The sequence below is a fragment of the Carcharhinus amblyrhynchos genome, chromosome 4, assembly GCF_965287045.1.
Source record: "Carcharhinus amblyrhynchos chromosome 4, sCarAmb.v2.hapA, whole genome shotgun sequence".
In the NCBI taxonomy this organism is placed as follows: Eukaryota; Metazoa; Chordata; class Chondrichthyes; order Carcharhiniformes; family Carcharhinidae; genus Carcharhinus; species Carcharhinus amblyrhynchos.
In genome coordinates, this window is record NC_137327.1 from 21498547 (window position 1) to 21511975 (window position 13429).

A 13429-nucleotide genomic window follows, 5' to 3' on the forward strand; every position below is an offset into this window, starting at 1 on the left:
CAAATATTACCTGCACCATCTGATTTCATGGCATATACAATGCGGGAATCCTGGTGATTCATTGTAACCAGGACTAACACACCAGTGTTAACAAGTTGTTCTAATTATTCTTCAACCTTGGGATGAATTGCCCTGGCTTTGCAACCTTTTGGTTAACTATTAGACTTTATCTTGAGTTTCATTTGACCTCCCTTCATTGAGCCAAGTGTCTCCTCGAATATACCATTGTTTTTATCCAGAAGATGTTAACATCAACCAATCTGTTGACAGCACTCCAGTTAGCTTTATCTTCTCCAACTATGATCTCCCTTCTGGAGCTGAAAAATTTCCATGGACCACATGGTGAGGCAACTCCGTTGTTTGTTCACTCAACTCTACGTTGACTATAATGTAACCTTTAATGACACAATCTCTTTTGTGTGTATCTTCCAAAATCACATCAGCTGGCTTTAAAGGAAGATGCTTCAGCTTTTGTTGGTATGTAGCCTCAGAATTAAAAGATACAGCTTCACTAGTATCCAGCTCCATCCTAGTAGTTTAACCACTTAGCTTTGTGATCACCCAAAATCTATGTGATTCATCCTGTATGGAAAAGCTGATTAGTTGGAACTCTTTATCATATCTCTGGACATTCTCTCCTCCCAATCATATTTTTTTCCATGTTGTAATTTAGAATCCAACTTATTCTTCTTGAAGGCACCCAGATTCCCAGAGGAAACTGGACCAGCCCAACAAGCTCTTGAAATGTGGCACATTTTGTCAAAATTCTTGCATTGATTATCCTGGCTCTGGCATTCACCCATTGAATGGCCCATGTTGGCACATCTGGAATATGCTTGTTGCTGTTTTGACTTCTCACGGCAGTTCCCAACTTGTGGACCTTCATTCCTGCACTAAATTGTGAAACCTCTTTAGCAGCCAGTTCCATCGACCCTGTGATTTCTACTGCTGTCATTAAAGTCAAAGCAAGTTCAGTAAGCAATGTTCTTTGAACAGCCTTATTTTGGAGACCACAAACTTGATTTTCTTGAAGAGTATCTTCTAATGACTCACCAAACTCACAATGTTGTGACAGCCTTTTGAAGGTTGCCCCAAACCGAATAATGCTTTCACCTTCCATTTGATTCATTCAGCATAACCTAACCCATTCTGCAATGATCAGTAGCTTTGGAGCATAATGCTTTTCAAGGATCTTTGTCAAGACATCGTAAGTTTTGGTTCCTGGCTTTGCCAGATGAACCAAGTACTGGAGCAAATTGAAAGTTTTACTTCCTTTGTACTGAGAAAAGCTGGTACAAGCAACTCATTTGCAATTTTACTCGTTTTTACGAAGTACTGAAAATGCTCCACATAGGAACACCACGATTCATTTTCTTCATTGAAAGAGACCAAGGATCCTAACTGACACCCTGTTTCTCTCAAGATTGCTCAGTATATTATTTTATTGTGCTCCTCTTTTTACCCTGGAGACCATTGACTTGATGGGTTTTTTTTCAAACAACCCCAGCCATACAGCAAAGCATCCCTCTACTTTCAAATATGGCAGATACTTGCTTGGAATCTCACCCTTCTCTGATCTGAAATAAACCTATTTTGAAACCATTCAGAGAGCTTATTTTATTTGGCTTTCCTTCACTTTATCCATGTTGTTAATGTTCCCCCAGCCTTCTAATATTCGAAGTGTGTGGTCCCACAATGTCTTTCTTTTCTCTACTTAGGAACTTTCCTCATTTCACGTATATGAAACTAGTAAACCTTCTCTGAACTGCATTTACTTTGAACCTTTAATGAAGGGGACCAATACTGTACATGGTACTCCAGGTGTGCCCTGTCACTAATGCCCTGTATAACTGAAGCATTATCTCTCTTGCATTTAATTTTCCACACTGTAAATGAAAATGTTTTATTTATTTTCCTAATAACGTGCTGCACCTGTACTCTAACCATTTGTGATTCATGCACCAGGACACTCAGATCTCTCTGCATTTCCAGAGCTCAGCAATCTCTAACCATTTAGATATTATGCTTCTTCTTTATTCTTCTTGCCAAAATGGACCATTTCAGATTTTCCCTCACTTTGCTTCATTTGCCTGATCTTTGCCCACTCACCTAATCTATATCCTCTTGTGGTATCCTTATGCCCTCTTCATAACTTATTTTCTTTGTGTCATCAGCAAATGTAGCAGCCGCACCTTGTGTACCTTCATCTGAAGCATTTATCTAAATTGTAAAGAGCTAAGGCCCCAGCACCAATCCCAGTGCACATCACTCATCATGTCTTGCCAACCAGATAATCACCCATTTATGCATACACTTTTTTCCTGTTAGCTAGCCAATCTTCTATCCATACCAATATGTTACCTCCTACATGAGCATTTATTTGCCATAATAACCTTTGATGTGGCACTTCATCAAATGCATCACATCCACTGGTTCCTTTTTATCCACAGTACATGTGACTTCAAAGAACACCCTAAAATGGCTCAACATGATTTCCCTTTAACAAACCATGTTGACCCTGCCTGATTACCTTGAATTTATCTAAGTGCCCCATTACAACATGTTTAGTAATAGCTTCTAATATTTTCCCTCTGACAGATGTTAAGCTAACCGGCCTTGATTTCCTGGCAGCCATCTCCCTTCTTTTTTGAGTAAAGGACTTACATGAGCTATTTTGAAATCTAATGGAACCTTCCCCGAACCTTGGCAATTTTGGAAAATTAAACCAACGCTTCAATTATGTCATGAGCACTTCTTTTAACACCGTAGAATGAAATCCATCAGGACTCTGGTATTTGTCAATCTACAGTTCCAACAAATTACTAAGTACTATTTCCCTGGTGATTGTAAATTTCTTGCATCCTCCCTCCCTGCCAATTCCTGACTTACAGCTATTCCTGGGACGTTGCTTGTACCCTCTATAGTGAAGACTGATGCAAATTGGCTATTCACATCTGCCATCTTATTTTCCATTATTAATTCCCCAACTCACTTTCTACTAGACCAATGCTTACTTTGTTAACCTTTCTTTTTTAAATATCTGTCAAAACTTTTATTACCTGACTTTATACTTCTGTTAGCGTTCTCTCATACTCTATTTTTTCACTCTTTATTAATATTTTAATGGCATTTTTTTGCCATTTTTAATTTTCAGTCCAATGTTCTCACCTGCTGCCCATCTTTGCACAATTACCTCAAGTCGATGTGGTATATCTTGACTTTCAGAAAGTGTTTGACAAAATCCCGCACAGGAGATTATCATGCAAGATTAAAGCATGTGGGATTAGGGGAAGTGTATTGAGATGGATAGAAAACTGATTGGCAGAGAGGAAACAAAGAGTAGGAATTACTGGGTCCTTTTCAAATTGGCATGCAGTAACTGGTGGAATACCACAGGGATCAGTGCTGGGACCCAAACTATTCACAATATATATTAATGATTTGGATGAGGGAACAAAATATAACATCTCAAAATTTGCAGATAACACCAAGTTGGGTGGGAGGGTGAACTGTAACGAGGATGCAGGGATCCTTCAACATGATCTTGACAGGTTGGGTGATTGGGCAAATCAATGTAAATTGTAAATTGGGCTGTAAATTGGGAGAGGGGAGTATGCAGTGGGACCTGGGTGTCCTTGTGCACCAGTCACCGAAGGTAAACATGCAGGTGCAGCAGGCAGTAAAGAAGGCAAATGGTATGTTGGCCTCCAGCGCAAGAGGTTTCAAGTACAGGAGTTGGGATGTTTTGTCGCAATTATACAGGGTCTTGGTGAGGCCACACCTAGAATATTGTCCACACTTCTCCCAAAAGTGCTGAACTGAGAGAAAAACTGTTCGAAATCCCGACTGTTTTGTCAGTTCAGCTTCTCACCTGCATCTCCACACTCTGTGCACTGCAGAGGTCCCAGTCGTGAACTTCTTTAAAAACCCAGGGGGGCAGGGCCCATTCGCGCCAGACTTTGACAGTTCTGGAACTCTGCGCGTACACGGTGGCTCTGATCTGTCAGACACCCCATTTGCTGCCTAACGTGGGATTGGTGCAGTGCTGCCCTTCCAACCTGCACCCCACAGCCCAATCGTGGCCCCCACAGCAATTCCCAGGCCAGCCTTGACCCACCACCCCCAAGCAGTGATCCCCTCACCCCCCTCACCCCAACAGACCACCCCCCTCCCCAGCCCACCCCAATCACTGATTTCCCTCCATCCTAGATCGTTCCTGTCTGCAGAGTGGCAGTGGGACCTCCCACCCCTACTGATTGCCACAAGGACCGCCTCCTTGGCAGTGCCCAATGCCCGGTGGACAGTGCCAAGGTTGCCCCTGGGCATGGGCACTTTGCCCCTTGGGCGGTGCTGGGACACAAGATGGCACTGCCAGTATGCCCATGCCCATTGGGCACCACCCCCCCGCCTGACTCCCTGGGGGGCCCAAATTGCACCCCCTTCATTCCGGTGGGGTCTCCCTCTAGTTCCCCGAATGTGGGGAACTAGTCTGATCCCCACTGGGTTGAAGCACTCCTGGCAGTTAGGAGATTCAATCGGGACCTGAAATTTCCCAATAATGAACTGCTAAACATATTTAAAACATATTAAAAAAAGATTCAAATTACTCACCTGCCTTCCCCCAGTTTCCAGCATGGTCTGACTGGCGACTGGTATGATGGGCATGCTTTCCTGGCGCATGTGCAAATCCTGGTACAGGGCCGGCTACGCACATCTCCCACTCCAACCCGCCAGAAAAGTTGTGGGCCGCAATGGGTATCATCACCCCACTCAACTATCCCTCCAACCACCCTACTACCCCTTCAACCACCTGTACTTTTCTGACAATCTGACTACCACCCTGACCAGGCCAACTAATTCTTTGATCAGATCCTATTATCAATGCACCCCCACAGGGCCTTCCCCCAACAATCGGACCTACCCACTCATCCACCTACCCATTTACTTGCTCACTTGCTCATTTATTTACTAATTCCCACTCATTCATTAAAACCTCTAAAAAGATACCTAAAAATGGCAGGTACTGTCGCAGTCAATGCGTGCAGTTTTGTTCTCCTTTTAAGAGGATGAATGTTCTTGCCCTCGAGGGAGTGCATCAAAGGTTTACCAGGCTGATTCCAGGGATGGTGGGACTGATGTATGAGGAGAGATTGACTAGTTAGGATTGTCTTTGCTGGGGCTCAGAAGAATGAGGGGGGATCTCATAGAGACTAATAAAATTCTAACAGGACTAAAAAGGGCAGGGAGGACATTCCGGATGGTGGAGGAATCCAGATCCAGGGGTCACAGCCTGAGGATTCAGGGTAGACCATTAGGACGGAGAAGAGGAGACATTTCTTCACCCAGAGTGGTGAGTCTGTGGAATTCATTACCACAGGAAGTTGTTGGTGGCAAAACATTGAATGTATTCAAGAGGCAGCTAGATATAGCACTTAGGGGCAAATGGGATCAAAGGTAATGGAGAGAAAGTAGGAGTAAAGTAAGGTTTATTTATTAGTCACAAATAAGGCTTACATTAACTCTGCAATGTTGTTACTGTGAAATTCCCCCAGTTGCCACACTCTGACGCCTATTCAGACCAATGCATCTAACCTAATACGATGAGGCTATTGAGTTGGACGATCAGCCATGATCGTGACGAATGGCGGAGCAGACTTGAAGGGCCAAATGGTCCCCTCCTGCTATGTTTCTATATGCTTATCCTTTAAGTTTGATACAGTCTTTAACTTTTCTATTTCACCACGGATGATGGGCCCTCCTCTCAGAATTTTTCCTTCTTAGAATATATTTATTGTATATTCTGAAATGTCCCCATAAATGTCCCCGCTGCATCTTATCCCTTAGCCAAAATTGTAGTTCACTTTCCCAAACTCTGCCCTTATTTAAGTTTAAAACATTAGTCTTTGACCCACTCTTCCCTCCCTCAAACAGAATTAAAAATTTAGTCATGTTATGACCAATGCTACATAGGGACACATTTGCTATGAAGTTATTAAATAATCATATCTTATTGGTCAATACCATGCTTATTATAGATGTTCTCTGGTTGGTGCCAGAACATGCTGTTCTAAGAAATTATACCAAAAGCATTTAAACTAGTTTGGTGTGGGGAGGGGGGTGGGGTCCAAAGCAGTAGGGAGACAGAAGAGAAGTTTGAGGACAACACGGAAGTTAAAGAGAGCACTTTAATTAGTAAAGGCAGTGTCAATAATCCTAGTACCAGACAGGTCAAAGGAGCAAGGGAAGTCCAGATTAAACTACATTTATTTCAGTGCAAGAGGCCTGATGGGCAAGGCAGATGAACTCAGGGCATTGATGGGTACGTGGGACTGGGATATTATAGCAATTACTGAAACATGGCTGAGGGAGGGACAGGACTAGCAGCTTAATGTTCCAGGGTACAGATGCTACAGGAAAGATAGAACAGGAGATAAGAGAGGAGGGGGAGTTGCAGTTTTGATTAGGGAAAGCATCACAGCCGTACTGAGAGGGGATATATCCAAGGGTTCGGCCACTGAGTCTTTATGGGTAGAACTGAGAAACAAGAAGGGGGAAATCACTTTGATAAGGTTGTACTATAAGCCTCCAAATAGTTAGTGGGAAATTGAGCAAATATGTAAGGAGGTTACAGATAGCTCCAAGAGAAATAGTCGGAGATTTTAATTTTCCCAACATTGACTGGGACAGCCATAGTATTAGAGGGTTGGATGGAGAGAAATTTGTTGAGTGTATTCAGGAGGAATTTCTCATTCAGTATGTGAATGGCCCGACTAGAGAGGGGACAAAACTTGACCTCCTCTTGGGAAATAAGAAAGGGTGGGTAACAGAAGTGTTAGTGCGGGATCACTTTGGGGCCAGTAATCATAATTCTACTAGTTGTAAGATAGCTATGGAGAATAAGAGGTCTGTCCCAAAAGTTAATATTCTAAATTGGGGCAAGGTCAATTTTGATGGTTTGAGGCAGGAACTTTCAAAAGTCAATTGGGGGAGTCTGTGGGAAGGCAAAGGGACATCTGGTAAGTGGCGTGCTTTCAAAAGTGTGTTAACCAGGGTTCAGGGTAAACTCATTCCTCTTAGAGTGAAGGGCAAGGCTGGCAGAAGTCGGGGACCCTGGATGACTTGGGATATTGAGGCCTAGTCAAGAAGAAGAAAGAGGCACATGAAGTGCATAGGCAGCTGAGATCAAGTGAATCTCTTGAAGAGTATAGGGGGTGTAGGAGTAGAGTTAAGAGAAAAATCAGGAGGGCAAAAAGGGGACACGAAAGATAAGGCAAAGGAGAATCCAAAGAGCTTCTACAAATACATAAATGGCAAAAGAGTAACACGGGAGAGAGTAGGGCCTCTTAAGGATCAACAAGGTAATCTATGTGCGGATCCACAAGAGACGGGTGAGATCCTAAATGAATATTTCTCGTCAGTATTTACTGTTGAGAAAAGCATGGATGGTAGGGAACTTAGGGAAATAAATATTGATGTCTTGCAGAGTGTACATACTACAGAGAAGGAGACGCTGGAAGTCTTAAAGCACATCAAGGTAGATAAATCTGCGGGACCTGATTAGGTATATCCCAGGACGTTGTGAAAGGCTAGGGAGGAAATTGCGGGTCCCCTAGCAGAGATAATTGAATCATCAATCGTCATGGGTGAGGCGCCTGAAGATTAGAGTGTGGAAAATGTTGTGCCTTTGTTTAAAAAGGGCTGTAGGGAAAAGCCTGGGAACTAGAGGCCAGTGAGCCTCACATCTATGGTGGGTAAACTGTATTTTGAGAGACAGGATCTACAGGCACTTAGAGATGCAAGGACTGCTTAGGGACAATCAGCATTACTTCGTGAATGGAAAATCATGTCTCACAAATTTAATTGAGTTTTTTGAAGGGATAACCAAGAAGGTAGATGAGGGCAGTGCAGTTGATGTTGTCTACATGGACTTTAGCAAGGCCTTTGACATGGTAGGTTGTTGCATAAAGTTAAATCTCACAGGATCAAAAGTGAGGTATCTAAATGGATACAAAATTGGCTTCTTGACAGAAACCAGAGGGTGGGTGTAGAGAGTTGTTTTTCAAACTGGAGGCCTGTGACCAGCGGTGTGCCTCAGGGATCAGTGCTGGGCCCACTGTTATTTGTCACTTACATTAATGATTTGGATAAGAATATAGGGGCATGATTAGTAAGTTTGCAGATGACACCAAGATTGGTGGTATGGTGGACAGTGAGGAAGGTTATCTCCAATTGCAGCGGGATCTTGATCAATTGGGCCAGTGGGCAGAAGAATGGCATATGGAGTTTAATTTGGACAAATGCGAGGTGGTGCATTTTGGTAGATTGAACCAGGGCTCAGCTAATGGTAGGGTGTTGGGGAGAGTTACAGAACAAAATGATCAAGGGATACATGTTCATAGCTCCTTGAAAGTGGAGTCACAGGTAGACAGAGTGGTGAAGAATGCATTCAGCATGCTTTTGGTTTCATCGGTCAGAACATTGAATACAGGAGTTGGGATGTCTTGTTGAAGTTATACAAGACATTGGTAAGGCCACACTTGGAATGCTGTGTGCATTTGTGGTCACCCTATTATAGAAAGGATATTATTAAACTAGAAAGAGTGCAGAAAAGATTTACTAGGATGCTACCAGGACTTGATGGATTGAGTTATAAGGAGAGGCTGAATAGACTGGGACTCTTTTCTCTGGAGCGTAGGAAGCTGAAGAGTGACCTTAATGAGGTCTATAAAATAATGAGGGGCATCGACAAGGTAGATAGTCAATATCTTTTCCCAAAGGTAGGGGAGTCTAAAACTAGAGGGCATAGGTATAAAGTGAGGGGGGAGAGATACAAAAGGGACCAGAGGGGCAATTTTTTCACACAGAGTGTTGAGTGTCTGGAACAAGCTTCCAGAGATAGTAGTAGAGGCTGGTACAATTTTATCTTTTAAAAAGCATTTAGATGGGTATGATGGGTATAGAGGGATATAGGCCAAATGCGGGCAATTTGGATTAGTTTAGGGGTTTAAAGGAAAAGGGCGGCGTGGACAAATTGAGCCAAAGGGCCTGTTTCCATGCTGTAAACCTCTGTGACTCTATTCTATAAATTCCTCATCTAGGCTACCTTTATCCATCTTACTGTTGCAGTCTATATGTTAAATAAAACTCCCATCATAGTCTCCGTATCCTTCTAAGCTCCCATTATTTCTTCTACCATGTGGTTACTATTACTTGGCTGATTCCCTGCTGCCCGGGACCGTCCACAAATGTTTTTGACCCTGGATGGTCCGACAGCTGTGTAACCCAACTGAGCATGGCAACCAGCCACCTACTACCCCACACTGACTTGACTTGAATAGTCCACCCAACTACCCCAAACCAGACCCATTTATCCTGACAAAACCTGACCATCCTTTCTGACCGGATACTAGACCCCCCTTAATTATCTCCCCGATGACACAACTATATCCCCTGACCAGATCAACAACGCCCCCCAACCAGACCTGAGTATCACCACCCCACTAACTATACCTCCAACCACCCTACTACCCCTTCAACCCCCTGACTACCTTCCTGACAACCTGAATCTGCCCCAACCAGACCCAACGAACCCTTTGACCAGATCCAATTACCAATGCCCCTCCGCTTTTCCCCCACAATCAAACCTACCACTCATCCACCTACCCATTTACTTGCTCACTCACTCACTTATTTACTAACTCCTACTCATTCATTAGAAGACTTGGACCTTTAAAAAATACCTACAGATGGCAGGTACTGTTGTAAAAAGGCAATATGTCCTCTCTGTTCCCTGACCCTCTGACAAACACTTATTCTGGAGAGGCTGTGCTACACATTTCTGCATCAGCTGGGATTAAACAATATTGGAAATAATGGGTAGTATCGTCAGGGGTCGGAAAAACTTAACAGGTAGAAGTAATGCATCCAACATTGCTGCTGAGCAGATGACCTAGGCCATTAGAATTCTTAAAGATTTAAGCCTATTTTTATTTAAGTTTATTTATCAGTCACAAGTAAGGCATATGTTAACACTACAGTGAAGTTACTGTGAAATTCCCCTAGTTGTCACACTCCACACCTGTTCGGGTCAATGCACCTAACCAGCACATCTTTCTGACTGTGGGAGGAAACCGGGGCACCTGGAGGAAACCCACACAGACACAGGAAAACATGCAAACACCGTACAGCCAGGAATCAAACCAATTATTGTGACTTGTCTCAGTTGCTGTGGTGGAGTTTGTCACAACTGTCAAGTGTGTGCAGAGTTTTCAGAGCAGGTTGTTGGGTGTCGATTGTCTGAAGTCTCCTCAGTGAGAAGGGAGCTCTGAGCAAAAAGGTTTCTTTTTGCAGCTTTGTATTTACAGGTATGGAAAAGCATCAAGGAAGAGGTGTGTAATTGTTATATAATGTTAATGTTAAGCTAACATGGCGGGGCAGAAGTATGTGCTCTACTGAGTGCTGTCTCCACTTGTTTCAGTTGTCCTTAGTGAGGTTGGTCAAGGGAGAAATGTTAATCAGAACAGTGTGAGAAATATCATCTTCTGTGCCATGGAATTTTTTTTAAAATAAACCTGCAGATATAAAACACGCCTAAGAAACAGGTACCTCTCGTAGGATTGACATTTCTTCTTTATATCAAATGATAAACATGTTGTAATTCTAAAATGTGCCCTGCATTTACTCAACGAAACCTTATCGTACATATAATATTGCTTTAACTGACTGCAAATTGTTTTCTGGCATTCCTCCGAAAAAGTATCAGCAAGAGTTTTAATACTCTTCCAAATGCCATAAAACAGAGAATGTCAAGATTTGAAACTACATGATGATGATAAACAGAAGCTAAAATTTCTGATATAATGTAGTTACGAAGAATGCAAAAAATATTGCATAATTCACTATTGAAAATTAATTTATGTGTTTTGATAAATGCTGTTCAAAAAATGATTTAGGAATTGGCTTTAAAGATGTCACCTAATATTGGACTTCAGAAGGACTAAATTGCTTAAGCTTTATGATTATGGTTTATTATGCACCTGAACCCCCCTTTATTTGATTATTCACACATATCAAAAAATTATTTTATGTTATATGAGAATATTTAGTATCCAAAATTGACTGTCCTTACTTTTGATGAGAAGACTACATTTGCTTTTCTGAATCAATAATGACAGTAAGGAAAATCTTAATCTTCAAAATTTAACCTCATTAAGTTTAAGTATTTGGGTGAAGCAATTGAAAAACATGTTTGGTAAATGTAGTGGAGTGATGCTTCACTTGCACAATCCATCACTGCTTTGGTGACTAAATACTGTAATTTGTTGAATGTTGGTATATGGATCCTTGATGCTAAGTTTGCCTTAGATTAGCATAGACATGATGCTACAAATCCCACCTTTGGTACCTAACAGGGACAGTATGTTTCTAATTTGCAGTTGTGAGTGCTGTTTGGACAGTTGTGGAGCCCCAGAAAGAGGGAACATTTGGAATTTAACAGTATGGGTCGTAGGTTTCATTTTGACATGTGTCAGCTGTCAATGGATAGTGTCAGTTTCATAACTGAGATTTCATGTCATCTGATTAATGGTTTTAATTAAGAGAAGAACCCAAGCATTTGAGGAGTGCAATGGCAGAAAGTTCACGTTTGCCTTGGTTTTCTTCTAGCATAGCCCCTCCTTTTAAATTTATACTCAATTTTCATCTCTTTCAGGCGGAAGAAACCAAGTTGCAGTTGGAAGGGGTGCATGCTGAACTGAAGACCATGAAAACCAAATATAATCTTGCAATGAACGAGGTAGGAACAATAAATCGGAACTTTGAAAATCAGAGTATACACATGATGTGCAGTCATATGCTATCATTTGTAATCATCAAGCCTTTTTTTGCTGCGCTGGAACTGGAAATAATTGGATATTTGATTAAACAAAGGTTTTTCGTGTATTCTGATGACGGTTAATGCTGTGCGCTACTCATTGTCTTGTCCAGCTGTCTGGTCTGATCTGTCTCCTAGACAGTCATTGCACTATGAGTCAGTTTTAATGTCTGGTAGCATTCTAAATTTTAAAGGTGCCATTTTGAAATCACAGTCTGTCCAATATTATACTGTGAGCAGGTGTGAACACATAGTCAAAGAGAGCCACCAACTGGGTGTTCTATGGTACTACAACAGTGTTGACTTCATTTTAAAATTAAGCAGTGGACATTTGCATTAGTGCACATGTTCAGATACAGCGTGTCAGATTTATGATTATCAGATAGAATTTAATAGTAACGTTTCAGGTTTTGTTAAGTCTAAGTCGTGATTGTGGTGAAGATCTAGCCTGCTTTGGGAGGAATGGATGTGCAAACAGTTACTTTGCACGATGGCACTTGTGCTGTGATCTTGTCTTTGTTTCTGTTGAATCACCTTCAGTAGATAGTAATTTAATGATTGCAAAACCCTTAATAGGATGCTCTGGTGCTGTGTTAAGATTCTACCTTAATTAAAAGTCTTTCTCTTTTTTATAAGACAATATTTCCAAAAATTCAGTGATTTTAGAATTCATGCTGCATTAAATCCTCCTCATTTTCAAGGTTTCAAGCAATATGATGACCAGCTTATTATACTCTCACCTTCACAAATGGGGAGAATCCATTCTGGAACTCCGATGCACTGTTAGCTCTCTGAAAACTGGTTTCTCATCTATGAGATTTTTGATTTCTTCCAAGTCCACTTTCCAATTTTGCAGAGGGTGGTTTATTACTAAAGTTACAAGCATACTTTGAGAATAAATGGCGTGGGTGAATAATAGACTACCAGAAAGCATCATTATCTATCAGAAAGGTAATTTTTCTGATATGTAGGAGGCTGGAAACATCGGATCGCCTGCCATTTTTGAGCTGATGCTCATTCACTTGCGTGAAACTGATCTGTGTGGAAGAGGACAAAAAATCTGAAGATTGTTCAAAGTGAATTAGAAAAGGTCTCATCTTGCAAATTTCAGCTAAATGTTTTACATTGTATAATTGTTTATTTACATCAAATGGGCTTCCAAATGAAATGCATTTTTGATGCCAAAGGAGGAAACTTCGAAACGAATTTTCTCCAAATATTTTCCTCCTTTTTATAGAAGAAAATAATACATTTACCTTCCATTTACTGGCCTTTATATTGTGAAAATGTCAATTTTCCTGCCGACAGAAAGATCTTTCAGCAAGGTTTCCCTCTATCCAAAGCATCTTTGTGTATCAATTATGCATCCCAGAGCAGCTCCATTGCAAACAGTAAGCTGAAAAGGGTAAAGGGAGGCTTCAAATCACTTTGAAGCCATTCAAGCTTGAGAAACCATGCTGCAGGCTGAACAATTTGCATTCCCTGCCTGTAGCATTGTTTCCTGGATTCAGGTAGGTCTGTAAGTGTCCCTCATGCTGGTTGGCATTTGTGTTCCAT

General features: G+C 41.7%; 1 protein-coding gene across 5 annotated transcripts in view; it reads left to right on the plus strand.

Annotated features, from left to right (window-relative positions):
- Positions 1 to 13429, plus strand: part of LOC145341822 (uncharacterized) — a 707529-nt gene that overhangs the window by 361426 nt on the left and 332674 nt on the right. For all 5 annotated transcript variants that reach the window (XM_080186786.1, XM_080186791.1, XM_080186787.1 and 2 more), the window contains one exon: positions 11711 to 11794. In XM_080186786.1, the coding sequence (XP_080042912.1) occupies positions 11711 to 11794 (84 nt within the window). The remainder of the gene's footprint in view (positions 1 to 11710; positions 11795 to 13429) is intronic.